Source organism: Mirounga leonina, unplaced genomic scaffold, assembly GCF_011800145.1.
Source record: "Mirounga leonina isolate KUSES-001 unplaced genomic scaffold, KU_Mleo_1.0 Mir_170, whole genome shotgun sequence".
NCBI classification, from domain to species: domain Eukaryota; kingdom Metazoa; phylum Chordata; class Mammalia; order Carnivora; family Phocidae; genus Mirounga; species Mirounga leonina.
This window is the reverse complement of record NW_023270433.1, coordinates 3,089,583-3,116,299: the sequence shown is the minus strand read 5'-3', so window position 1 is coordinate 3,116,299 and position 26,717 is coordinate 3,089,583. Positions and strand designations below refer to the sequence as shown.

General features: G+C 56.3%; 1 protein-coding gene across 3 annotated transcripts in view; it reads right to left on the bottom strand.

Annotated features, from left to right (window-relative positions):
- Positions 1 to 5,099: 5,099 nt before the first annotated feature.
- The window catches only part of VAV2 (vav guanine nucleotide exchange factor 2), a 168,684-nt gene continuing 147,066 nt past the window's right edge, over positions 5,100 to 26,717 (bottom strand). For all 3 annotated transcript variants that reach the window (XM_035015500.1, XM_035015499.1, XM_035015501.1), the window contains exons 15-27: positions 25,963 to 26,072; positions 24,922 to 25,023; positions 24,404 to 24,492; positions 21,849 to 21,865; positions 21,042 to 21,063; positions 19,984 to 20,111; positions 18,688 to 18,762; positions 17,441 to 17,493; positions 16,061 to 16,177; positions 14,497 to 14,584; positions 13,343 to 13,466; positions 11,384 to 11,538; positions 5,100 to 7,381 (exon numbers count right to left, since the gene is read on the bottom strand). In XM_035015500.1, coding sequence (XP_034871391.1) covers positions 7,334 to 7,381; positions 11,384 to 11,538; positions 13,343 to 13,466; positions 14,497 to 14,584; positions 16,061 to 16,177; positions 17,441 to 17,493; positions 18,688 to 18,762; positions 19,984 to 20,111; positions 21,042 to 21,063; positions 21,849 to 21,865; positions 24,404 to 24,492; positions 24,922 to 25,023; positions 25,963 to 26,072 — 1,128 coding nt within the window. In that variant the 3' untranslated portion in view covers positions 5,100 to 7,333. The remainder of the gene's footprint in view (positions 7,382 to 11,383; positions 11,539 to 13,342; positions 13,467 to 14,496; positions 14,585 to 16,060; positions 16,178 to 17,440; positions 17,494 to 18,687; positions 18,763 to 19,983; positions 20,112 to 21,041; positions 21,064 to 21,848; positions 21,866 to 24,403; positions 24,493 to 24,921; positions 25,024 to 25,962; positions 26,073 to 26,717) is intronic.

The following is a 26,717-nucleotide window of genomic DNA, read 5'->3' as shown; positions in this document are numbered from 1 at the left end:
CACGACACCCTGGGAGAGCTGGACCCCGAGTTCAGGGTGCAGCCCCAGGACAGGGACCTGCCCAGAGAGCGAACCCACAGGCAGGCTGGGAGGTGGATCCCCACTGGGACCGACAGCCTGGGCTCAGAGTCTGGGCTCACACTTTTCTCACGGAACATGCCCCTAGCAGGGAGCTTCCTTCCTGATGGCTGTTGGCTTTGTCTTGGTTTCCGGGAGCAGTGTAAGACCCCTTTCCTAGTAGGATGTGTCCATTTCTCCCTATAATTCTGCCAGTTTTTCTTCTATATTTTAAGGCTATGTTGTGAAGTCTATTAAGCTCCAGGACTGTTCTAGCTTCACATTTAATTGTCCCTTTTTATCATAAAATAATGGACCTCTTTATCCAGTGGAGAGCGTTGGCTGATGTCTTTGGTATAAACACTCTCACCGGGGCCAATGTCAAGCTGCCAGTGAGGAGTCACTGAATCTGGAGTTGGAAAGGACACAGGACCGGCTCTTGGGAGCCGGCACGAGCCAGTTCCGACATACCACATTTTTTACACACAAGAATGCTTTCTGCCCCAAAGTGCTTTATGTCTGGTACCAACAATGGTCTCTCCGCCTTCTCTGACACCTGCCTGGTGCACCTTTTCCCATTGCTCTGCTTTCGATATTTCTGTGACATGATGTCTCAGTGGTGTCTGGGACATTCCTACTTTGGAGTGTGACACAAAGCTGTGACCTTTCCCAAATGGTGACAACAGCTTCCCCAGGAGCTGGTGGAGCCGAGTGCAGGACCCACAAACAAGAGGCTCTCACCTGGCCAGGCTGCCTGTCTCGACCCTGGGAGTACAATTTGCCCCTTTTCTGCTGAGCCTGCCAAGCTCACTAACCAGGGAGGGAAACAGATGCACGCATGCAGCACGTGGGTTAGGGTTTAGAGGGGGTGTCAGAAGAGATTTCTTCTCCTAAGAAACAAAGTATGTCAGACCAAAAAGTCACCGAGGCAGTTGAAATAAAAACCTCTGTTCTCTTCCAAGTGTGCATGGTTTGACCCCCTTACATGACACAGGTGTAGCTCGCTTATGTGAGTGAATGGAGGATTATTCAGGGTGCTTTTCAGATTCCAAGTAGGCTTGGACCGTGGAGAATGAGAAAGCTCAGCATTCTTTTCCCCATGAATCAAGATTATTCATCCGTCAGCAAGACATGCCTCAAAGGGATCTGACCACCTGTCTTTGCCCCGCAGACCCCTCATGGTCATGGGTCTTCGTCGGCAGAGGCTATTCACCTCCCTGCCTTCCCCATTCTCTCATCCTTTTAGGGTAATCAGACCCAGAATAAAGACTACCTTTCCCAGCCTTCTTTGCAGCCCAGGTATGGCCATATGACCAAGTTATGGCCAATGGGAGTTAGTGAGTGAAACTTTCAGAAGGTGTTCTTCAAAAGACATGGTCATATCCCTTCCCTGTCCCTCTCCTTCCTATTGGCTGGAATGTAGATTCAGGGGCTGGAGCTGAAGTCCCATCTTGGACCATGCGGTGAACTTGTGAGGGCACACCCAAGGGACCAAAAAAACCCCAGAAAGACCTGCGTCCCTGACACTGTTAGCCAGGGTCTCTACCCAGACTGTTAGGTGAGCAAGAAATAACCATCTCTTGTCTTATAGGCTATCACCCATGGCCAGATCGTAATCCTAACAGACCAAGCCTTACATTGATTGGTGTGGGGCTGCAGAGCACTGTGGCTGGGGGTCCTGCTGCACCCATCTGATTACAGCTCCAACAGCACATTAAGTGTCAAGATGTGGAACGATTATCCAGAGAGAATTCCAAGTGAGTAAAACTCCCACATAGATCCCATGGGCACATGCGGGTTTTCTTTTTCTAGGGAAAATAAAGGACCAAAACTAAATTGTTAGGGAATATAAGCACAACAGCCATGACCAAAGAATAGGAGTCCAAGCTGAACTCACAAATGTTGTAAAATCTTATCATGGGAGCTCCCCACCACCATCCCCTCCTCCAACGGTGGAGACAAGTCACAGGAGGACAGAGCCATTGGAACAAGAACTGCAATTTCAAAACCCTGTAATTTGTGCACATTTAATACATTTGTAATTTTCTACTTGGAAAAATTACATTTTAAATAGATAATTTGAACATGCTTAACGGAGACATAAAACTTTTGTTCAAGGAATCAACGTTTTGTTTCAGCCTGAAAGAAGGAAAGCCTACCTCCAGTCCTTGGCTCTTGTAATACAAGCTGTCAAGGTCACCAATTTCAGTTCAAGTTCAGTTTCAGTAGTATACTACAAGTTGTGTTATCAACTATCTTTATCCTTTTAAATTTAAGAATAAATTTGAAAAAAAAAAGGAAAAAAAGAATACATTTGAAATATTTTATAATTTCCTTGAATTTCTTTTTTGGTTATTAATTATTTAGAAGTATGTTTCTTAATTTGCCCAACATATAGATGTTTCTTGTGTATTTTTTATTACTGATTTATTCTTTTTTTTTTTTTAAGTAGGCTCCATGCCCAGCGTGGGGCTTGAACTCATGACCCTGAGATCAAGACCCCGAGCTGAGATCAAGAGTTGGATGCTTAGCCGAGTGATCCACCCAGGCGCCCCTTCATTACTGATTTCTAACCTCACTCCTCATGGTGAGTGAGAGAAGCTAAACTATAGGATTTGAAATCCATTGACATCTGCTTTCTGGGTCAGTGTGAGGTATATCTTCATGGAGATGATGTGTACTCTGCAAGAGGCCACAATGTTCTGTACATGCAATAGCTAATTATGTTATTCTACTCTCTATCCTTACTTTTTCTTGTTTCAATGTCTGCTTGACTTTTTAGTTACAGAGATAAAGAGAAAAAGTTGTATTAAAACCTCCCATCTATGATGGTGGGTATGTCTCATTCTTTTTGTTCTTCTGTCAATTTTGCTTTATGTATTTTGGGGTTATATTATGAAAAGCATACTAGTTTAAAACTGATATTTTCTAATAAATGAGAACTTTATCATTATGTTGTAAGCCTTTTAAAACTCTAGTGACACCTTTTGTTTGTTTTGCTCTAAAATCTATTTGGTATGACATTAAGTTTTAAATTGTCTACATTCGTGATTTTTTATCTTTGGAAGTCCAGGGTTAACCATTCTGTGTTAATTTGTCCGAGGGTATGGTATGCCTTTGTATTCTTTTATTTCTGGAAAGCTAACAAACCAATCAAAATCTTTGTCCCATTCTGTGATTTTGGTTTTACCCATGTGTGTTAATTTCCTTTTCATGATGGAGGTGTTCCTCGAGATCCCCAGCTTTGCACAGGAACTCAGTTCCGGCTCCTGGTCTCCCAGGTCCTGGAGCCAATGCCTTGAGTGTTGGAATCCCTGGTCTCAACCCCAGAGGGCCTGAGATCCTAGCAGCCACCTTGGTGTTGGCTCCCAATATCTGCTCTGGCTTTGTGTCTCTTCTTTCTGGGACAGGTCACCTTGTTCCAAGCTCAGCCTCTTCTATTCTCTTGTGTTTTATACGGCATTCTTAGATTTGTGGTGCAGGAGTGGAGAGAGGTGTCTACCTCACCTCCAGAAGTGGGTGGTTCCCATGTCTTGTCCAGGGAACTTCCCTAAAGCTCCACATGGCGGCCTCTGCAGTGGCCCTACCCAGGGAAGTCCACTCTGTCAGAATTAAGGGGCATGATGCCTTGGTGCCCTGAGAGCCCAATGGGCATCAGGCCCTCTGACCAGAAGTGTGCAGCTCTGAGATGCTTTCCCACGTTCTGGGGTGACCTCAGGCAGACATGCTCCTCTTCCCTCCTGGCCTCTGCCCCCATCCACACAGGGGCCCTTGAGCAGGCCTGGGGCTTCCCACCCTTCCTGGGTCTGGACCGCACAGCAGGTGCTGTTGAGGCTCTCCCTCAAAGCTCCCCAGCGTCCCCCAAGTCCACCCACACTTCCCCTCCAGGCACCACGGCTCTCTGCTTCTTGGCCTGGGGCTCTCTCCAACTTGCTCAGCGCTGCTAAGGGCAGCCGGGGACCACTGGCCCGGGGAATGCTGAGCAAGTGTCTGGGTCTGTCCATCCCCCACGTGGGCGTGAGAACTCAAGAGCTGGAGCTGGCTCTTGGGGGAGGTGGTGTTGGGACAACCAGGCCTCTCGGGGCCTCATGCCTGAGAAATCTGCTCAGAGAGGGGGCTGCTCCAGAAAAGGCAGGCCTCCCATCTGGTTCTCAGGGGCATCAGAGTGAGCCAGACTCTGGGGCTCTGGGTCCCGGAGACCAGGGCTGGGGTGGGATCCACCACTCTCTGGGTCACCTCAAACATCTGTACTTGTCTCCCTGGTTTGCAACAAAATCTGACACTTGCTGAGCGCCAACACAACTCCAAGTCTAGTGAGATCCTCACAACTCTGATGTGGATCCTGGGGCTGGTCACCCACCCCAATGGTATTCTTCTGTCTCCTCAGTAATAGGGAGGAGGTATGACCATGTGTCCAGCTCAAGTCCTGCAGTCCCCATCTTCCACCACAGCCAGGAGTGGCCATATGCCTCAGCTCTGGGTAAGGAGGGGAAGGGAAGCACTGTGTCGACCTCTGCCTCTGCCCGCAGCCTTGATGGCAGGAGCTCCAGCAGCCACCTTGGACCATGAGGCCACAGCAAGGATAAAGGCACATGATGAAGAGGGGAGGAGCCTGGGGTAGGGGGGTGGGGCACCAAGCCATCCCTGCTCTACCTTGTCTGGACTGCTTCTCCATAAGGGAGAAATCAATCTCTGCCTGACTAGATTTTCTCTATCATAGGCCACAGACCCACTCTCCAGAGAGAAGTATTATTTTTTATCTCCAACATACACATATAAAGAAACAGGCTCAGGAGCTGAAGGACGTGCCTGAGTGGTAGGGCTAGGGTTGAATCCCCCCCAAATGGGAAGAAAGCGGCATTGCCTCTGATGGCTGCTAGAGGGTCCCATGGGACACTGCACAGGAAGTCCGTGGACCTGGGCCAGCTGGGAGGAGGCTGGGCCACCCCCAAGGCCTATGCCTGACCCAGGCCACTGTATCCTGGGCTGACAGTGTGTGAGTGGAGCAGTCTCTGCTGGACACACACAGAAGGATCCAGCCATGCCTGCAGAAAAGAACTTAGGTTTATTTGCAATAAAAACTGTGGTCTGAAAAAACCTAGTGGCAAATGTACAGTTTGTGTTCCATTTGGGGTCGTCACCAGCTGTGGGACCCCCAGATCCCTGACCCGCATGCATCGGGCTCCTAAGTGTTCACAGCTAATCTCAGGCCCCAGGTCCAAAGCCCCTAGAGAGGGCCTCCCATCTCCTGCTGAAACCACCCGCTTCCCAGCCTGCCCCCGGCCCGCCTCCCCTCCTGCCTCATGCAGTGCAAAACCAAACCAAACCACATACATGTTTCAAAACAAACAAGAACAAAACAAAACATTCACAAAAACCAGGGTTCCGACTTCTGTTCCCTCAGTATCCCTCGTTGTCGTGATGACTTGTTTCATGATGACCTCAAATATACATCATTTTCTTGCTATTATAAAATATCTTCCTTATTATTCACAGATATAGAATGAGAGCTTTGGATGAAATAATTACAAACTGTTTTCTTCCCTTAAAAAACAAACAAGCCAAACCAAAAACAAAACAACAAAACAAAACCCTTTTGACAACAGTAAACACGAAAGGGCCTGGCTGGTTCTCCCCCCGACCCCAGGCTCATGGCTGGGCCGGCTGAGCCCAGGGTTGTGCGCAAAGTGCTGGGTGCACCCTGATGATGGGGACTGGGGGCTGCTCTCTCCAAGACCAGCTCTTTCCTTCCCTCCCCCTGCCCCTCTGCCCCCAAACACGATCCTGTTCACCCTGGCTTCTCAAGCCTCTGCAAGCCACCTTCTCTCTTGCCCTTGCTGCTAACTGTCCCCACCCGCTCCCCACCACCTCCCCATTCCAGGACATGGGGCCTGTGAGCCGAGCCCGGAGGCCACACGGCTGTTTCGGAGGAAGCCCAGGAGTGCAGAGTGGCAACCAGCACCCACCCCAGTGGGGGCTAGCCTTCCCCACGCCCAGCCTTGCCCAGTCCCCTCCCCCTGCACAGGGCAGGGCAGCTGACCAAGGTTCAGGGGACACGTGTAGCCCGGGTTTCTCCAGCATCTGTGGCACAGAGCCTGCAGGGAGACAACATCCCTAGGTCTAATGCAATATCCAGGCAGAGCAAAAGGGTCTGGACAAGAAAGCCAGAGCTCAAAAGGCCAGGAGGAGTCAGGAGGGGGAGTTCGGGGGTAAGGCCACCCCCAAGAGCACTTATTTCGAGCTGGCCACGGGCCCAGTTCATGGGCTGCAGGGGGAAGACTTGCCAAGGGCTAGAACTAACATCCTGTGCAAAAGCTGGGAAGACCCTCAGGAACCACCTTGCAGAACACAAGAGTCCCAGAGGGGCCACCTGCTGGGGGGCGCTGGGGGGGGCCTCCTCCCGGAGGGGAATGTGAGCAGCAGAGCCCGAGCGAGGGGAAAACTCTGTTTTCTTCTCACCCATATCAGGATTTACAAAAGGTGTATCCACCTGGCAGCAGGACAGGACAGACACACGCCTGGGATTCAGGGCAAAGAACAGTACCATTGACTGGGGAGCAGGGTCGGCAACTTCATCGTTCACTAAAGCTCCCTCCTGAGAGAGGGACCTGCCCTGGGCAGTCTCTGCACCTCCCTAGTGCAGAGGGCCATGAGGAGGTCAAGGGGCCCGCGCAGACCCCCTAGCAGTGCTCTTTTCTCCTACATCCGAGCACAGCTGGAGCTGAGCTGGGGCTGAGCAGGGGCTGCAGCAAAAGGCCTGGCTCCGGTCCCTTCTGACTCTCTAGGCCCAGAGCTTCCCCCTGGGAGCAGCAGAAAGCAGGCAGGCTGAGCATCAGGGCTGGGCAGAAGGGGCTGGGGGAGGGTCCCCTCTGCTGTTCAAGCCCTCCCTGGGACGGCACCTGCTGTTCAAACCTAGGCTCCTGAATGCTGTCGCAATAGGACAGAGGCAAGATGAACTCCGGCCTCAGCTGTCACCCAGAGCCTGGCTCAGAACACCACCGGCGCTCCCCCTCCTCAGCACTCTGGCAGTGGCAGCCACGGCGGGGCCGGCCCAACTCGCCTCTATGTACAAGTAGCGTACCCAGGACAGGCCACCGAGGGCAGGCGGATGGTGGGCCAGTTTGCATTTAGGATTCTGAACACCCTCCCCATCCCTATGGGCTGTTGAAGACGGGAAGGTTGGCAGGCATGTCCCCTCTGTGTCACGGGGCTAGAGACAGACTTCAGAGCTGGACTCTTCCAAGAAAACCCACGAGTCCTGTCCATGTTGTTGCCATCACTGGATGCCCTCCTCCTCTACGTATGTTGAAGGAAACCAGCCGATCTGAAAAAGATGGCAGGATACGTGAGAGTGTGTGTGCAGGTGTCTGCACCAATGTTGGGGTGAGGCCAGCAGGGGCTCATGGAAATTGGGGATCCTGCAAAAGATTGTGGAGTTCTTCTAAGCCAAGAAGCCTGGTGGAGCTGCAGCCCAGGGTAGGAGCGACCCCCAAATGCACCAGCCCAGAGCAGTTCACAATGACCTGCTCTCCCTCAACCTGCCAGCCAGAAAAAAATTAAATCCTCCCTGGAGGAAAATAACACCATCCCAAGCCTCAGTCGTGTTTTCTTCACAAGCTCATCATCCAGTCAGGACGCAGTGACAGAAACTAAGAGAAAACGCAGGTAACAGAAACCAGTCTACAGGTCATTCAGGGATGGGAATCATCAGTCAGGAAATGTAAATAACTGCAACATATATGTTTCAGGAAACTGAGGATAAAGCATAAAAATTTACCAGTGAACTGAAACCAGAAATCAAATAGAAATCCTAATGTGGAAAATATGACTGAAATTGAGAACCCAATAGAATTTAGCAACAGATTAGACAGAGCAGAAGAGAGTGCTCGTGAACTGGAAGACGGGCCAGTGGAAAATAGCTGGATGGGAAACAAGGGAATGGGTGAAAAACAGGTAAAAGAAGGTAAATAACATCTGGGTCATGATGAAAAGAACTGATGCTCATGTGAATACAGCCCCCGAAGGAGAAAAAAGAAAACAGAGCAGGTACACTGTTTGAAGAAATGTCCAAAACTGATAAAGGACATCAAGCCACAGATTTTAAAAATCTCTACAAATCTCAAGCAGACTGAATACAGAGAAAACTGCACCCAGGCACATTATAGTAAAACTGATAAAAACCGGAGTTCTGTTTTTGTTTTTTTTAATATGTAAAGCCCCACTGGGAGTAATAGAGACATTTCTTGCAGAGGAGCAATGTTAAGAAGTTGGCTGGCTCTTGGGGCACATGGGTGGCTCAGTCAATGAAGCAACAAACTCTTGATTTTGGCTCAGGTCATGATCTCAGGGTTGTGAGATCAAGCCCCGAGTTGGGCTCTGTGCTAGGCGTGGAGCCTGCTTGAGATTCTCTCTCTCCCTCTGCCCCTCCCTGCCCTTTTAAAAAAAGTTGGCCAGCTCTTTACAGAAATGATGGAACCAGGGACAATGGAATGATATCCCCAAAGTGCCAAAATAAAATACCTGCTAGCCTCAAATTTATCCCCTAAAGAATACTATTTGAAAATGAGCTCAACATGATTCTTCACAAAAAGGAAGCCATTCTCACTGGAGGGATGACTGACCCCACCCCCCGGGGGATGACCAAGAGAAGAGAAGGGTGTTCCTTACAGTAGAATGTCCCCTAATAAGTGCTAAAGAAACAATGGCTGGAAAATCACTGTTTTTCAACCACGATACGAATAAGTGATGAGACAAAATTCACCAATGAATGATAATGATAAACTAGTAGGTGAAAGTTTAATGTGGAACAGGATATTTAATAATTTCAAAGTATTACCCTGGAGATTACTGATTAATTACAGTCACTTCACAGTGGAGAGACTCAGCAGATATCACCTTAACCAAATGATCAAAATTAATGTCAGAATAATAGGACAAACTGACCTTATATACCTCTGGATAAGACACTACAGTACTGAAAAGGATATAACATCTGCATTATGTTCCCACTGAAAATACATAATATATAGCCTAATCACAAAGAAATATCAAACTTAAATGGAGGAAAAGTCTACAAAAATAACTGACCCGTACTCTTCAAAAATGTCAAAGTCATGTGAGACCAAGAAAGGCTGAGGATTGTTCTAGAACAAAGTTGAGGGCCATAGCAAGTAAATGCAATTCATTTAGGTAGACAAGACACAGTTGGGACAACTGGTGACATCTGAATATGGACCGTGGATTAGATAATCATATTCTGTCAAAGGGGAATGTCTTTGATCGTAGGACACTGAAGTACTAAGGGGTTTAGCGGGGAGGGATAGGACTTCTGCAATTTACTATCGAATGGTTAAGAGAAAAATAAGCAGAGAGGGAGGGAGAACACAAATGATAAAGCAAACATGCAAACCATTCTTAATTGGTAAGTCTGGGCATGTGAGAGCTCTTTGTGCTATAGCAACTTTTCTTTAGGTTTGAAATTGTGTCAAATACATTACAAACGTTTTATAACGAGAACAGAAAAAAAGAAAACGAAATAAAGAGGTGTTCAGATCCCACAAAAACTAAGAATTTATTAGTAGCAGACTCACACTAAAAAACATACCTAGAAGAGGGGATTTCAGGCAGCAGGAACATGATTTTGGGTGGAAATACAAGAAAGCATGAAGGAATGGGGAGCCCTGGGAAAGGTAAATAGGTGGTAACTCTAAACAAACACTAACTGCTTAAAACAAAAATAATGTCTCATGGGACTGAAAAATATATAGAATTAAGATACATGACAACACCTGCACAAAAGTTGGGAGGAACATGAATACAGTCAAAAGTTGTAAGGTCTTTGCATCATCCAGGAAGTAGTAAAAGTACTAATTTAAAATGGGCTCTCAGAAGTCAGAGTGCATGCTGTAATCCCTAAGGTATTAACTCCTAAATAAATAATAGGAAAAGAATGGCCACCAACGGGACAGGAAGTAGAATAGAAAAAAAATATATATGTATATACTGATTAATTCAAAAGTAGGCAAGAAAAGAGGAAAAAGAAGAAATGGTTGTGACAAATAGAAAATAAACAGAAAGATGACGGATTTAAATGTAACCAGCTCAGTAATTACAGTAAATGTAAATGGGCTATATACACATTAAAAGGCAGAGACTGTAAGAACAGACTAGCTCTAAAAACTCTGTTTAAGACAACATTTTATCTTATAGCTCCCTTAAATATAAGGATACAAAAAAGTTGAAAGTAACGCAAGAGAGAATGAAGTCTGCCACATACAACACTAACTCCCCCCCACAAAAAAAAGTTGGCTTGCTCGAACAACACAAAGTTGACTTTAAAGCAAGAAGAATTGCCACAGACAAAAAGAAACACTTCACAACAGGGTCAAAGCAACAGGAATATCTAGTAATACTCTAAGCCAGTAGTTCTGAATCACCTGGGAAACTCGTCTATTCCTGACCTTCAGGATCTGGGTGAGGAGGACCCAGGTATGTGCTCATTGAATTACAGCCCCAGGTACCTCCAGTGCTGGCGCCCTAAGGGCCACTTTGAGAGCTAGTGGTTCAGCCCTCCAGGTCAGCTGCCCAGGACTCAGTGGCCTCACACTTCTGAAAGGATGTGGGGTGGAAAATGGATCTGACCCCAGGCCTCCAAAGGGCAGCCAACATGCTAGGTGGAGGCAGACCAGCTCCCACCACCTGGCCACGGAATGGTGGGCAACAGGAGCCAAGGCAGGCCGACCCTCCACAGCCCAGCGTGCCTGCCTGCAGGCAGCTGCAGCCCCAAGGATAGCTGGACGTTTCCAAATCTGCCCCACGTGGGGCTCCACTATCCTGCTGGGTGAGTTCTGACAGAGACAGGTCAAAGCCATCGGGTCCAGACAGGGTGCAGGGATAAGGGGCCATAGAGTGTTGCAGGGTCACAGGGTGGACAGGGAAGAGAGAGTCCTCAGGAAGAGCATGAAGGGGCAGGGTGGGTGGGAACATGGTGTACCCCTTCCCATCTCCCCATGACATAAGTGAGGCCAGTGAGGACTCCTGGGCCTTGCTCGCATCCTGAGGTCTCTGCCTGCACAAAGGGCTTGGGTACACGCAAGTAACATGAAGAGTGCATACGAAACACATGGCCCTGCTGTGGCCACAGAGGACCACGGAGCAGGCCTGAGCCCAGATACAGCGTCAAATGGGCCTGGATCCAGCTCCAACCGGGGCAGCTCGAGTCTGTGGCTCGGGGGTGTGGGCACGGTGCTGGGGCAGGCTGCACTGAGATGCCAGCCTGCCCAAACCCGGCCCGCAGGCTGAGCCAGGCCACGTCTGCCCCACTTACCCGTCCGTTGGCCTCGCCCTTCCACCAGCCCTGGTCCCCGCCAATGCGGCTATAGATCTTCACCACGTCACCTTCCCGCAGCGAGAGCTCGCGCATGTCCCGGGCGGCAAAGTTGTACCTGGCCACGGCCGTGCCAATGACACGGGGCGTGAACACTGTTGGAGGAGATGGGCAGGGTCACACAGCTGGCGGCGGGGCCAAGCGTGGACCCCTGGTGTCTGGCCCCCTGTGCAGAGAGGAGGGCTGTCTGGTAGAAAGGCTCTGAAGGCACAGACTATTCTCCTATTCCGCCCAGCCCCACAGGCAATGGCCTCCTCGAGCCTCCCATGAGGGCACTCGGAGCGGTCGCCAGCCACACTGGGGGCCGTCACAGCCAAGTGTGGTCATGGGGTCAGAGCAGAGGCCGGTGTTCTGACCACTGCAACTCCCGCAGGGCCTCCCCCTGCATGCCTGGTGCACAAGTGTCACCTGGCCAGGGGTCAGCTGAGTGACCACTGCCCAGCTCCCAGCCTGCACTCTGATGGAGCACCTGGAGCCAGACCCCAGGGTCCCGGGCCCGACTTCCAGATCCCCAAACCAAACCAGACACCTAACTAGACCAGCTCAGTGGGGGGCCCCGGAGCCCCGTTGAGCAGGGACAACATCCGTGATGGAGGGGACACACACAGCGGCTGGGGAGGGGCTCTGACTCTGGCAGCGGAGGGCCACGCAGTCGGGGCCGACTGACACCCCGTCCCCCTTCCTCCAGGGCCCGCCCGGTGGGGCCCGCCCGATCTGCTCCCGCCTTCGCCCCGAGGGTGGCCGCCCAGCTGTCTGCCGCTGCCAGGGGCAAAGCTCTCAACAAGCCAGGAGGGACAGGGGCTGCCGAGCTGGGGAGTGGCCATCGGGGTGCGCGAGTCCGAGAGGTGACGGCAGCGAGGGGGGCAGCGCCTGACCGCATCCTCAGCCCTGCCCTGGCGGCCGGCCCCTCCCGTCCCTGGCCCGGCCCCTCGGCCCCGCCCCGCGCCGGGCTGCAGGCCGCTGCGGGCTGCTGCGGGCGGGGGCTGCAGGCCGGGCCCCCCCACGCCCCGAGCGCCAGTGGTACCTGACCAGAAGGGAGCGGAGGAGCCCTGAGAAGCAAAGCTGAGGCCCTGAGGACTGAGAAAAGAAAAGTTGTAGGAGGCGCAGGAAGCTGCAAAGAGGCGAGAAAGAACGTGAAAGCGGGCCCGTGCGTGCCCAGGCACATGCAGGCAGAGCGCAGGGCGCGTGGGGCCGGGCCTGCCCGGGGCTTGCGGGGCGCAGCCTGGCGGCCTCCGAGCTGCCCCTCCCACCGCCTCTCTGGGCCTGTTCCCTGGAGAATCTGGACCACCTCCTCCCAGCGGGCGGGCTGGCTCCAGGCTCTCGGAAACTATTCATGCAGGGAGCCCGGCCTCTCGCCCCGCGCACACCAGCTGCCCGCTGAAGGTCCACTGTTCCTCTCCTGCCCTGCTCTGCCCCGGCGGCTGGGGACGCGGGGTGGTGCAGCGGACAGCCGTGGGCTCGCCCTGCCTCTAACTCCCGGTGGGCCTGAAGCAAGACGCCCCCCTGTCCTGAGCCGTGGCGCCCGGCCCACAAACGGACGCACCAGCTCCAGCTCCCTCACAGTGAAGGCCCCCAGGGGGCTGGGGCGCAGGGAGGGATCTAAGGACAGATGGGACCTGCCCTGCTCTCTCCCCATGCTGACTCTGGGCATGGGTGCCAAGGCCCAGAGCGGCCATTCAGAGCCATTCAGAGCCCGCACTCCCCGCCTGTCCCGCAGACCAGCCAGGACACCCTGGCTCAGGAGGGGGCTGTGATGGGTTTCTGGGGGTGGGGACGGGGAAGGGGCTCCTGGCCTCGGTCCCACAGAAAGCCTTCCTCAAGGGCAGGGAGGCGGTGAAGCCAGGGCCGTGGGAAATGGGCAGAGTGAGCGCTGGTGTGCCGGGCGGGCGCGGGCATTACCTGGGGACCGGCTGGAGGCCCTGGAGGCCGCGCGCTCCCTTGACTTGTAGGGGTACTTGAGCGTGGTGTCCAGCTGCTTGAAGCTCTCCTTGAGCGAGTGGCACTGGTAGTACTCCACCAGCTCCTGCAAGACACGCGCGCTCGCTGGTGCTCTCACCGCCTCCAGGCAGCCCTCCCAGGTGCCCTGGCCTCCCTCTCCCCCGTTTCACTTGGCACTCGTCCTCTCCGCCCAGCACCCCACCCAGGGTGGGTGGTCCGGGTCGCAAAGACCTCTGAGCCAGCAGTCTCTCTCCAGCAGCTGCTCAAGGAAAATCAGGGGTGAAAGCCAAGACCGGCACTCGGAGGCTCGCCGCAGCGCCTTCTGATGGAGAAAGCCTGCAACCCCACGCGCCCGGCACCAAGGAAGGGCTTCCCGAAAGACCAGCAGGTGCCAGCGACCGGCTGCCGTGTGGCTACCGGCCCGGACAGGAGAGGGCTGTGCCCACGGTGAAGTTTATCACGTTGAAAAGCAGGCCGACAGCACAGTGTGGCCAACGGTTTCGTTTGAAAACCGTGATATAAACCACACCTAAGCTATTCTTCGAGGTCGGGAGGACTCACCCTGAAATGTTAACACTGGGGTTGGGGGGGGTGGGAGACTGTGGATACTTTTTACTTTGTGCTTGTCTGCGGCCACTGAGGGCCGTCTAAGGGCTCAGGTGCTCGAGTCAGATCCTCTCGGTACACGTAATGCTCGTAAGTTAGGAAAGATACCACAGGTCTCACTTTAAAATCCTGTGAAGAAGGCCTGTGGTTTTACCTGCATTCTGGCTGGGGAGGGGGGCGGCGGGGGCGTGTGGGAGCTGGGCTGCAGGGATGCAGGCAGGGCAGGCGGGCCCTCCCCTCACTGTCCACCCAGGTGAACCCTTCGGGGGCAGAAGTCCCAATGCGGGGGCTGTCATGAGGCCCGAACTATCCCAAGGAGCCCTCCAGACCCATTTCCTTGGATCCTCCCCAGTGATGCAGAAGCCCCACCGGGCTCTTGGCCCTCTGTGAGCGTGGCCTGCAGACAGCAGGGTGCAGGGGGCCTCTTCTCTTGGTCTGGCGGCGGTGGGACCCCCAGGCCCTCCCCTGACCCCCATGGACCAGGCCACGGGAGCCACAGGATCACGTACCAAGAGGCTTTCAAATTTCTTCGCTTCTGTGATGTGGATCCAGCTGTCCTTCTCCACCACCTTGATGTGTTTCACCTCGTCGTTGAACCTGGGCAGAGTGTTTGGGCCATGGAAGTCATGACTTAGGCCAAGCACAAACCCAAGCTGCCCCCCACCATCCTCACCTCCTGGGCTTGCATCCTCGGGTCTCCGTTCAAATGTGACCTTACAGAAAAACCTCCTCATACCCCCTGCTCCCCAAATACCACTCCAGCCCCTTGCCAGCTGGTACCAAAGCCAGACAGACACCCCAAGAGAAGGAAACACACCAGCAACCATTATGACTATAGATGCAAAAGTCCTCAGCAAACCACCAGCAAGCTGAATCTCTCCCCACGTGTATGCCTACATAAACCAAATATTTGAGAAGGACTCCGCACTACACCCAGTGGGATATTCCGGGAATGCAAGGTTGGTTTAACAACTGGAAATCGGTTAATGAAACAAACAACTGGCAGATAATCCAATGTGGCCAGCGGCCTCTCCTGGGGGAGCCTTTGTAGACCACCCATGGTTTTTCCGGGATTGAAAGTCAGCGGGGGCGGGGGGGGGGGTGCTCACCCCACCCCCAGCTCCTGGGCCGGTCTCAGCCCCATGGGGGAGCCCTACAGGCCAGGCACCCAGAAGATGCCACGTGATCTCCCATCAGGTGAGTGCGGTCTCTGCCACTTCCTGGCTTGGTGCTGGCTGGCTGACCACACCACGGACCTGCCCCTCGGCCCGCCCTCCGCTGTCACTGTCCGTGATGCTCCCCGGGCCCACGACAGGTGTGCGGGAACCTCTGCTGGGGAGCAGGGCCGGCTCACCAGGGACCTGGGCCACGTCCAGCTCCTGCACTGGACATTGTCCCTTCCGACGCTGGTCTCCTTTGCTCCCACTACTTTAGAGCCGGTGGGCTTGTTTCACGCTCCAAGCATTTGTGGGATTCTGACCTCCAGCAGACCAGTGGAGGCCTTCCCCGGACACAGGCCACCCTGAGGGGCGGCAGTCGAGAGCTGACCAGACCAGACCTTGGGGGTCATCACAGCCGACAGCCCCTATTTGCTGGACGTGGGCTGCCAGGGGCCTGACCCAAGATGTCCAGTGGGCATCCTATGCCGATGGTGCCCAGCCACCAGGCAGACTCCTTCTTCCGAAGGGGTGGTGGCAGATGCACGAGAGGACAGCTTCTGGGCAGAGGACAACCAGATCAAAGGCCACTGGCCGAAGCCGCGAGGCCATAGCGGTGTGACCTTCCCATTCTCTCCAAAGCCCACCAGCGGGGCTGCCGGCCCCTAACCCCCATAGTACCCTTGCCCACAACCTGAAAAACGTGGGACCAAGCCCACCCCGTGGCTTTGGGCAGGGCCTTCACATGTGTCCCGGGCCAGCTACACTGTGCAGACCCACTGACAGGCTTTCATCTCAAAAGGGTCCTGCTTAGGGCAATGAAGTCCATGGCCACCCCCACCCACGAGGGACGTGGGCTCGTGGTTCAGAGTGGCATTGGGGGAGAGGTCTCCCTGCTCCCCGGGCCACCACGTACTTGATGCTTATGGCAAAGCGCTCTGCCTCGGCCGGCCGCTCCCTGATTAGGTAGGTCCCGCTGGTGTGCGACTTGAGCAGGTTGTCGGTCTGCTGCCTTTCCATGTTGCCCGCAAACCTAGCAGGTGGGACGAGGCCGGAGGTTAACACTGGCACTGCCTGGAGGACACCCAGGCCTCTGCAACAGCGCTGATGGGCATCATGAGCCACCTGAGCCCCTGCAGGAGGGGCACTCGTGGGGTGACATCGTCGTGGGGAGGAATGAGGCCCCCAGGCCCCAGCCCGGCCCCCGGGAGCTTTCTACAGAACCTGGTCTGCAAGAGGGGCTCGAGCAACATGAGCATTAGAGCAAATTTCTAAGTTTTCGCTGTTGGAAAAGCAAGTCATAAACACTCATGTGTGGATTTTTTACTTTTGTTGCAACACATGGGAACCCGCGGACATCAATGGGTTTTGCACAGACTGACAGGCTGCCGCCTCCCTGAAGGGAAGCCACCCTGGAGAGAGCCAGGCGAGCCCCACTGCCCCCTCCCAAACAAACCCCTTACCACCTGCACCGCCCGCCAGGCCGACTGGGGACTGCAGTAAATAATGTGCAGCTGAGATAGAACCTACAGCGGAAATGGAGCATCTCTGTCACTCCCTCAAATGAAAATCACAGGCCTGTCCTGCACCCTCGACCCTGGACAGGAGTGCGGGGAACACGGCACCGGGCGGACAGACCTGCGGCATCTCAGGCTTGGAGGGGAAGGCCAAGCCCAGGGGCGGAGGAGGCCAGAACCCCAAGGGCGCAGGGGTTGCACCGCTGGGCACAGGTTGAGGCCCAGATGGAAACCTCAAGGCCAGATGTGTGTGGGGTAGGGGTTTACCGCCCCTGAGGTAGCCGCCCATGGCTCTGTGGCCACCACAGGATGCAGAACACAGGGAGCTACGACCACAAGGCCAGTCCTTCGAGGCAGCCCGGGGGGCCAGCAGGCAGACCAGTAAAAGCTGGCCCCCCGAGCCGACCTGTATCTGTGACTTGTTCCTAGATCGTCTACCTTCATGCTCTCGTTAATCCCAACAGCGCCACGGTTCTCATCAAGCCGCTCCATGCGTACATGTGTGATTACACATTTGGCCTTAAATATCCCACTTTCCTATATTTTCTATGATGAAGCTCATGTTAAAAAAAGGGGGGGCTTCATTCTTCCAAATGATAACCCGATGACCTGTTTTCGTGATGGGGAAAACCTGCCTCGGGGTAGAGAAGACTCCCCCAGGCTCCCCGAGACATACGGCCAGCAGGGCTCAGCCAACCTGGACACAAGCAAGAGGCAGCCGGGGGACCCCTCCCAGCCTGCTCCCGGGCTCACGGGGCCACCGCAACTGCCCCACTCACCAGGGGTAGGCGGTGTAGTCGATCTCCCGGGATGGCGGCCGGCTGATGGGCGGCTGGCAGGAGAGAATGTTCGGGTTAATGTCCTGCCCCAAGTGGGGCCAAAGGGGCCCTGTGACCAGCGCCCTGACCCTCGGGCCCAGCACTGGCTACCGTGCTATCTGTGGACTTAGCCCCGGAGCCACCGGACTGCGAGGTCCCAGTGGGTTTGATTGAATGTGCAGCGACCGACTGATAGGGTGCAAATCCCCAAGGAGAGGTGACAGAAGGCTGCAGGAACGTCCCAGCAGGGACGGGAGCACATCCTACAGCTAGAGTTCCTTGCTACAGACGGGCTCAGGGCCCCAAGGGCAGGTGTCCTTTGGCTGGCGGCAGCCTCTCCTCCAGGTGACGGGCCACACGCTGGCCAAGCAGCCCCGAGACCCCACGCCGCCCCCTCACCAGCCAGAGGTCCCACCCTGGCCCCCCCTCACTGTGCCACAGGCCAGGCAAGGCCTCATGGACTACCTAACCCCTTCCACCCCATTCACCATGTAGATGGGGAAACTGAGGCCCAGGGCAGGAATGGGACCTGCCCCAGGCCACCCAGTGAGTTAGTGATGCTCTTCCTCCTCCGCTGTCTGGTCCCCTTACGCTGGCGGATGGGGCCAGAGGCCAGGCGGGGCCTGGAGGGTGCACCGGGGCTCCCGTGGTGTTCTGGACCCACCTCCTGCTCCCTCTGGAGAAATTTCCCTCCGGCACTTTTGAATGCCTTTTTTAGAGGGTGGGTGGAGGTAATTCCATTATTCACGACTGACTGCTTGATGCCTTTTGTAACAGAGGAAGATTTGCTCCATACTACTCAGATGAAAGGCCTTTTTCCAAATATCCTAAAGTCTAGCTCTGAATTCCAACGTTCAGGGGAGTCCTCTCCTCCCTGGGGCTGTAAAATAGTCCCAGAAGACTTACAGAGTCCCTAAAATTTGGAGAAAGGTGACATTTTTGGTCTTCCGTCGATTACGACTGCTGCAGAAAGGCCCATTTTTGTTTTTCTAAAACCACGAGAAATGTAGCACCCAACTGGCCGAGCCCCTCAGACCAAGGGCACCCCTTGCCCCTCAGTGCCCCCCGACGCCCAGCTCCAGGGCCAGCAATGGCTACTCAGCAAGGATGTGCTGACCAAGCCCAGATGCCCCGAGTGAGGAGACAGCCCTCAGAAGCCCCAGCCTCCCGGCCACTGCGCTCCAGAAGCTTCTGTGGGAAGTGCTTACCCTTCCGTCCACGGGGCAGGGCTTCACGGACGAGCTAGGAAAGTAGCCTGACTTCCTGGTTTGCACCAGCCGACCCTGGAAGGAGACAGACGATGGGGGCCGGGCCGGGCCAGTGGGAGGGGGTGCAGCGGGCACTGCCGTGCGGCTCAGCTTATCCTAAGGACGGGGTGAGGGCAGGTCCTAAGAAGAGCATGTGTCGGCAGCGCTCCCCGCTGTAGCCTCAGCTGACCTCATGACCGCCGGGCAGGAAGGCGGGTGGCGTCCCCACTTTACAGATGAGAACACTGAGGCCCAGAGAAGTAGTTGAGAGACTTGCTCGGAGCTGGGGTTAGAGCCCCACCCCAGCTGCTCTCCAGTTCTTGTATCTACAGGGTGTTTCTCAAACTGAAGGGGTGTGTGGACTGGGGGCATCTGATAGAACCCTGGGAGGGTCTGCAGGGGCCGGGGCTCCCAAGGTCCTCCCGGCCGCTCCTCCTCGGCCTCCCCCTTTCACACTGGCAAAGCCTCTCTGCAAGGCCACCCAGGACCAATGGCTCTGGGGACACCTGGGCCTGGGAACTGGGCAGCTGGGGTCAGAGTGGGACAGAGACTTTATACTGCAGACCCCCTTCTGCACCTTCCGAATCTCCAGTTATGTGAAGGTGTGGTCTAGCACAATAAATTCATCTGTAAGTACGGAGTGACAAATGACCATCACAAAACAACAGTGATGGCGGTAACAGTCACGGAAACATAACAAACATTCACTCTAAGCAGGTCTCAGTCACCCCTGGCCGGCCAGGCTGGGCCGGGTGCCCCGAGCTCCCATGGCACCATGCTGACCCCTGTGGGTCTCGGGTGCCCAGGGGCAGGTGGGCGCAGGAGGGCTCCGCCTTTGTGGGCCTGTCCTCAGAACAGTTTCATGGCTCAGAACCGTAACCATCCCGGGACACCGTGTCCCCGTCTGTCTCTGCTCCACCACACAGCAGCTCCTTGGAGGAAGTCACAGGGTCCCCCACCCCCCTGGGGCCAGCACGACACCTGATTGCCCCATTGCAGTTCTGACCTGCATTGGGCAGGTAGGCAGGAGGTGGGCAGAGCCTTGGGGAGGGTGTGCAGGACGCACCCCAGCAGGAGGCACACACGGGAGGGGATGCTGTGCTCGGCCCGTGAAAGCGGACACCCCGAGGAACACAGGGCTGGGGACCCCTGGAATTCCTGCCTGGGCGAGAACTCCGGACTTGCTCACAGCCTGCCTCCCTCCACCGGGGATGGTCCCTGACCCCCAGACCTGCCCCTCCGGGCCCCAGGACCCACCTCCCACCACTGAGACTCGGGGTCGCCTCTCAGCAGCTCGATCACATCGCCCGTCTGGAAGGTCAGCACTGGCTTCCCGGGGGGAGCTGGGTTGCCATGGTAATTCTGCACGGCCACCATCTTGGGACCTGCGGGCACAGGGCAGGAGGGGGCCCCTCGTTCAGTGACTCGGTCCTGGCCGGCAGCCCACCCACCACTGACCTCGGCTCCCCAGGGCTCCTGGGTGAGGGACCCTAAATTCTTCCCATGAGACCCCAGGTCCCCTTGTTAAGTGTCATAAGGAAACCGTGGGACTAACGGATTCAGGGGCTCGTTACGGCAGTGGCTGCTTACTTTAAGTGGCACTTCCTGTGTTTTCCTCCAGACCCCTTTCTAATCTGTGACTGAGAGTCCGTGTGTGGAGCAGGACACGGGGTACCCCTCAAGGCAGAGATGGGGGACCAGGGGCGAGCGAGACCCAGGAGCTGGCTAAGGCCACACACAGCTGGCTGGGGCGGCTCTTGGGCTGAAACGGGGTCCCGGCTGGGCCCCCCAGGCATCTGCAGGGCGCTCGTGGCCCAAGCCCTGCTCTGACCCCACCAGCTGCATGTGGGCCTGTCTGCAGGCCTGGGCCCAACACGGGTGTCCCGGGCCTCAGTGTGGCTCTGGTTTTGCTTCCTGACGATCAGGCCACGGTGGCCCAGCCCCGCTTAGACTGCACAGCTCGGCTCCCGATGCCGTCCACCCTCAACAGTTAAAAGCCACATTCCTGCCACACGGTACAAAGCAGGGGGCACGAGGACATAGGGATATCGGCCAAGTGACAGAAGCGGCCCTCTGAGGCCCACCCCGTGGAGGGGGGGCTCCGGCTGCAGCCCTCCCCCCTGGAAGGACCCTGACCCTCTGCACGCTGGGCCCTCATCAGACACTACAATGGCCCCCCGGGGACGTGGCCGTGGAGGGAGCCTGGAGCCCAGAAGGCTGGGCGAGGCTGGGCAGTCACAGTGGCCCAGGCCTGGCCCCCAGAGTGACCACGGACCTGGATGGCAGCTGAGAGGGCCCGAGTCCCACAGACTCACCCGGTCCTGCTCCAGAGGCGTCCTGGGAGGGCAAGGACAAACCACAGTGATCAGGGAGGGCTGCCCCGGCATCGACATCCCCTGCCCCCCACCTCCCTAGAGAGAAGGGTCAAGGCAGGAAGCAGGGGGAGGAGAGGGACACATCCCAGAGTCCCACAGGCATTCGTGACACGGCTTCACTCTGACAAGCCCTCCCCTATTCTTACCTACACCCTCCACCTCGGTGCCCCTGCATTGCCCCGGGATATCCATCCCTCACCATTAACTCCCACCTCTTCCAGGAAGGCTGCCCTGACCACGCCAGCCCTGGGGGCCTCCCTGCTCTGAGCCTGGGGCTTGTCATCTCTGTCCGGGGACATGTCCCACTGCATATGCAACCGAATGCTAGAGCTCTTCCCGCCTCCATGAGGGCATTTCTGTACCACACACGAGGCCTGGCGAGCATCCTGTAAGGGCTGGTTCATTTGACTAGACCCCATGGCGGGGATGTCTGCCCTAAGTCAGCGGCACAGAGGGCTCTAAGCCCCATCAGGATGGGGGGGCTAGTGGGTGGATGCCTGTCCCAGAGCTGGGCACCCGCAAGCCACGGGGCAAGCAGAGCCCTGTTGGGACCTCCTGTGCACGGGGACCCATTTCTCCTGAGGCCCACGAAGGAAATTGAAGGCCCCGATGAGCAACAGTGGCCAGTGTGCCAGCCAGGGTGGGCCCAGCAGTGGTGAGATCAGGAACAACAGGCGTTTCTGGCTTGGGGACACAGGGCTGCGTGGGGTGCAGAGTGGCAGGAAGGGAACAGTTTGGAGAACTCACCAAGTCGGCGGGAGAACCTGAAAAGGAAGCACGTGAGGTGTCAGCAGCAAGCCCCCGGGGGGTGGGCTCCCCCCCACATGAGCACAGCCGGCGACCACGAGTGTCCCTCGTTTACTTCCGCCGGCACACTCGGAGCGCTGGCTGTCGGGGGTCCCCGGGGAACACAGGCTGGCAAACAGGTTTCCTGCCTGGACTGACTCTGCTCTCTTGGTAGCCACGCCCGAGAGCCCCAGGTGGAACGTGGGCTCAAAGGCAAAGCTTCCACGCCTGACTAGGGATGCCTGCCACGGGCCGGTGACAAGAGGTTGTCAGGACAGACACCACCCATCTGCCTGCGCGCTCGCTCCCAGACACGGGGCTCCTCCGCTTGTCAGATGTCCCGAAGATTCTTCCTGCCTGCCTCGGGGTGCCCCCAGGGGAGGAAGCGGTGCCCAGCTGGGCCCCAGCCATCCGGCAGGCGGGGCCGCCACTCCACCACCGGGCGAAGCAAGGACCACAATGGCTAACGCGACCTGAACACCACGTGACACTCTCGGCAGACCGCTTTGGACAGTCGCCGACAGCCCCTACGGAACAGAGACAACGGGCCCGGTGGGCACCGGGTGGGGAGGAGAAGCAGCAAGGCTTCCCCGGGGAGAGGCTCTCGGGGGGGGGGGGGGGGGGGCAGCGCCGTTCTGGGCCATCCTGGCCCCGGTGGCAACACAGTTCAAGCTGCCTCATTGCGGGTCACAGGCACTGCCCGGAGCCCAAGCCCAGCACAAACGGCGAGAGCACTGGACCAGCGCGGAACTCTCCGGAATAAAACCAGGTGCCCAGCACGGGCTCTCAGTGACATGGGGCGGACGCCCATGATAACTTCGGCTTATGGAAGACACGAAATCGCCCGCCTGGTGAGACCCCACTCGTAGGCAGGATGGAAAGCACGCAAACATGAGAAGAGACTGGGCGGGGGGACAGGCGTGTGCGGTGGAGGGAAAAGGGCGCATCGGCGAACGGTGGTTGTCTGGCTGGTGGGACCGTGAGTGGATGACCTGCTCCTTTACTCTTCTCTACGTTTCCCCAATTTTCCATGGAAATGAGCATTTTTAATAATCAGGAGACTAAAAACCCAGAAAGATTCATTCTAAAAAAGAAAACTTGAAAGGAAATACATCAAACATCACCTTTAGTTATTTCTTTATAACTTCAGGGATGATATTTACTTTCTTCTGTATTCCATTTCTTCTCTTTTTGTCCCCAAATTTTTGGTAAGTAATTATGTTACTTTGAGGATCAGAGAAAAAAAAAAAAGTCAAAAGACATGAATTGTCCCGTCACCCGTGTGACAGAACACGGCCACCAGAGGGCGGTATCGATGGGCAAAGCTGAAAAGCCGCGTTTGTGTCCACGGGCTCTGGCCAGGACTTCCAGCCCAGAGGAGGCTCGTGGGGGAGTGGAGGGGGCTGCATCGGGCCTGTGGCCGGAGGAGGGGGTCTGCCTGACCTGTCGGACCCTCCTCGCAGTCAGGGCGCCGGGCCAGCAGTCACAGTAAATGAAGAACAAACTAAATTTTCTGTTCTGCTGGTGGTGGCTCAGGGTGACAAGCAGGCCTGATACGGTTTTCCATCTACCTGGAGTGAAGTAACCCCGTCTCTGAGTGCAACTTCCCCGAGTGTGGATGCAGGGCAACGGACCGTCCCAGGGGATGTGGGAGGATCAGGGGCACCCACGTGTGGTGCAGGGGGCAGAGCCGACCCTCGGCAGGTACCCCCGCTCCCAGACTCATGCTGCAGCATCCCCACCCGATCTAGTGCTCAGCCAGCCCTGCCTGTGGTGGCCGAACCATCTCGGGCTTTCTGGCTGCCCGTCCAGCTGTTGCAGGCGGGGTACTCCCCCAAATGCATCCGCCAGAGGAGCCTGGGCAGCCCAGATGTCAGCCTGGCAGGCTCGGGTCCCCTCCCCTCCCTGAGCCTCAGCTTCCCCCCCGACACCTGGGCACGAAGAGCATGGGAGCCCTGTAGGTGTCGTGCGTGTGTGCATGCATGCATGTGTGCACACGTGGGCACGCTAACGTGGCTAAAGGCGTGGCTCAGGAAGGCCAGACCTGTCTGGGTGCAGGAGAACCAGGAGTAAAGAACAGTTACAACCAGCGTTTCTCTATGATCAGAAATGTCCACGCAACTGCCAAGAATGTTCTGTGCCCATTTTGGGGTGGAGGTTCTGCAAGTTTACAACCGGAATGGGGTGGGGGTACAAAGAGGCAGAGAGAAGCGCGGGAGCCCCCCTAGTGAGGAGGGAGCACTTTGGCAAGGAATGCCCCACAGGCAGGGCCTCTTGGTGCTGTGTGGCCCGGGCCAGGTGTCCTCCCCTCTCTGAGCCCTGGTTTTTCTCATCGGGTCCCTGCTCCGTGGGGTCTCAATCGTGGGAAAGGAGAATACAGGAGGATGGCTGGGCCAGGAGGGAAGTACCGGGGCAGCTGTGAGCCACAGGACCCTTAGTTCAGGGTGGGTCACGGGGCCCCGAGGAGCAGCCCTGGAGGCTTGTGTGTTGCAGGAAGAACGGGGGTCGGTACTCACTGATCTTGCAGGGAGGCGTCACTTCCAGACACTCCTTATGGGCCCCGACACCACACTTGGTGCATAGGTAGCCCTGGTAAAATGTGCCCCTGCATGGAGAGAGGGGGAAGGGACGTGAGGACGGCTCCGAGCCAATGGCAAGGCCCAAAGACCACCAGCCCCACCTCGCCATCTGCACCACAGATCACCCAGCCCTGGGCTGCTGAGACCCTCGCCCTCACGTGCCGCCTGGTGCTGGCTCTCCTCCCAGACCTCTCCTGGCCTTGCTCTGCCTCCCCGCATGGCAGGCCCAGGGCACCCGCAGGGACGGCTGCCTCCCCTCCCAGCTCAATCCGGAATGCCCGAGGGCCTGGATGGTCTGACACTGAAGGAACGCTCTCCAGCCCCTCTGGGCCCAGCACAGGGCTGGCCTGAGTGAGGGGCAGGGGGTGGTCAGGGTGAGGGGTACACAGGACAGATGCAGCACGAGGCTCCCTTGAGCGCGGGCAGGTAGGGGCCGAGGCAGGCAGCCTCCTCACCTGAGGAACATCCTACAGGCTTTGCAGTTGGTAGTCTTGTCGAAAGTGTACATCTGGAAGCTGTGGTGGTTAGCATTGGCTTTGTCTGGCTTGATGTTGGACCTGACCGGAGGGAAAGAGGCCCAGACTCCCTGAGCTCTACCAAAGCGGGGTCGACCTCAGGAGCAGGCTGGGCCGGAGGTCAGGAGGCCAGGCCTCAGGCTGGACCTGCCCTGACACCCCAGGCAGAACGAGGGTCTGCGTGAGGGCTGACAAGCGTGCCATCCTGGCAGGTGCGCCTTCTAGGAGGATGGTAAGGGTTTCTGGCAGTTGCAGGATTTGTCACAACTCAGCCAATGTACCCTTAGGGATTTCACCGTATGCAAGCTTGAGATTTAAAATCTAAACAGTGCGCTTAGCTCAGGATGAGCACCCGGAAGTATTTAGGGGGACATGTCCAGCATTCACTCGGACCGCATCCACGATCAGATGGCGCGAGGGCCGGATGCATGGGAGGCGACAAAGCCAGAAGGGCCAGGCGTGAGAGGTGGAACCCGCGGTGTTTACCAGGGAGGGGAGCGCTCCTGCCCGGAGGCCCCCGGCCTGCCTGACTCCAGGACCCCACTCTGGCCTCAGGGCCCGGTGTGTCTGGGGACCCCAGTGATCCCCTTTCTCTGTTGGACATATTGGGGGCTCCTTCTAGGTTTCACGGAAAAAGAGCCCTGTGCCTTCACAAAAACGAGACAGTCCAGCCGCCCATAAGGCGCTGAGGACCCAGGTCACCAGGCGTCACTGGCACGCAGCTGCCCTGGCCCCTCACTGCTCCCTTGGCCAGCTGTGCCAGGCTCAGCCTCGGGGACACAGGTGTCCCAGAGGAAGGGGCACTGGTCCCAGACAGATTATAAAACAGTGAAGGTGCTACCAAGGTGTGCCTGGGGTCTCGGGGTGACAGAGCCTGTCTCAGTCTCTGGGCGTTTGAAATCAGCCCTGCCTGCGGGGGTCCCAGACAAACTGCCCCTGGGGCTCCCAGAGCCCCCACGCTGCGGCTCGCCCCACACTCACATGGCCATCTCGAACTGCTCCATCCATTTCCGCTTCATGTCTTCGGTCTTGCAGAAGAACTGGAAGCCCTGCTTTCCTTGCAGATGAATTAAATAGAAACCGTAGGACCACTGTGGGAGAAGGGGACAGGCTCGCAGCTGGCCTGGCCTGGGGCGCATGGACACACGTGCACATGTGTACCGGGCACTCGGGCCTGCACCTGCATGTGCACACGTGTGTACGTGTGTGTGTACCGGGTATTCGTGCCTGCGTGTGCACACGTGTGTACATGCGTGTACTGGGTATTCGTGCCTGCGTGTGCACATGTATGTACGTGAGTGTACTGGGCACTCGTGCCTGTGTGTGCACACGTGTGTACGTGTATCAAGTACTCGTGCCTGCGTGTGCACACGTGTGTACGTGATTGTACTGGGTACTCGTGCCTGTGTGCACATGTGTGTACGTGTATCAGGTACTCGTGCCTGCGTGTGCACACGTGTGTACGTGTGTGCCGGGTACTCATGCCTGCGTGTGCACACGTGTGTATGTGAGTATACTGGGTATTCGTGCCTGCATGTGCACGTGTGTATGTGCATGTGTACCAGGCACGAGTGCCTGCATGTGCACACGTGTGTACGTGAGTGTACTGGGTACTCGTGCCTGCATGTGCACGTGTGTACGTGTATCAGGTACTCGTGCCTGCATGTGCACGTGATTGTACTGGGTATTCGTGCCTGCGTGTGCACGTGTGTACGTGTACCGGGCACTCGTGCCTG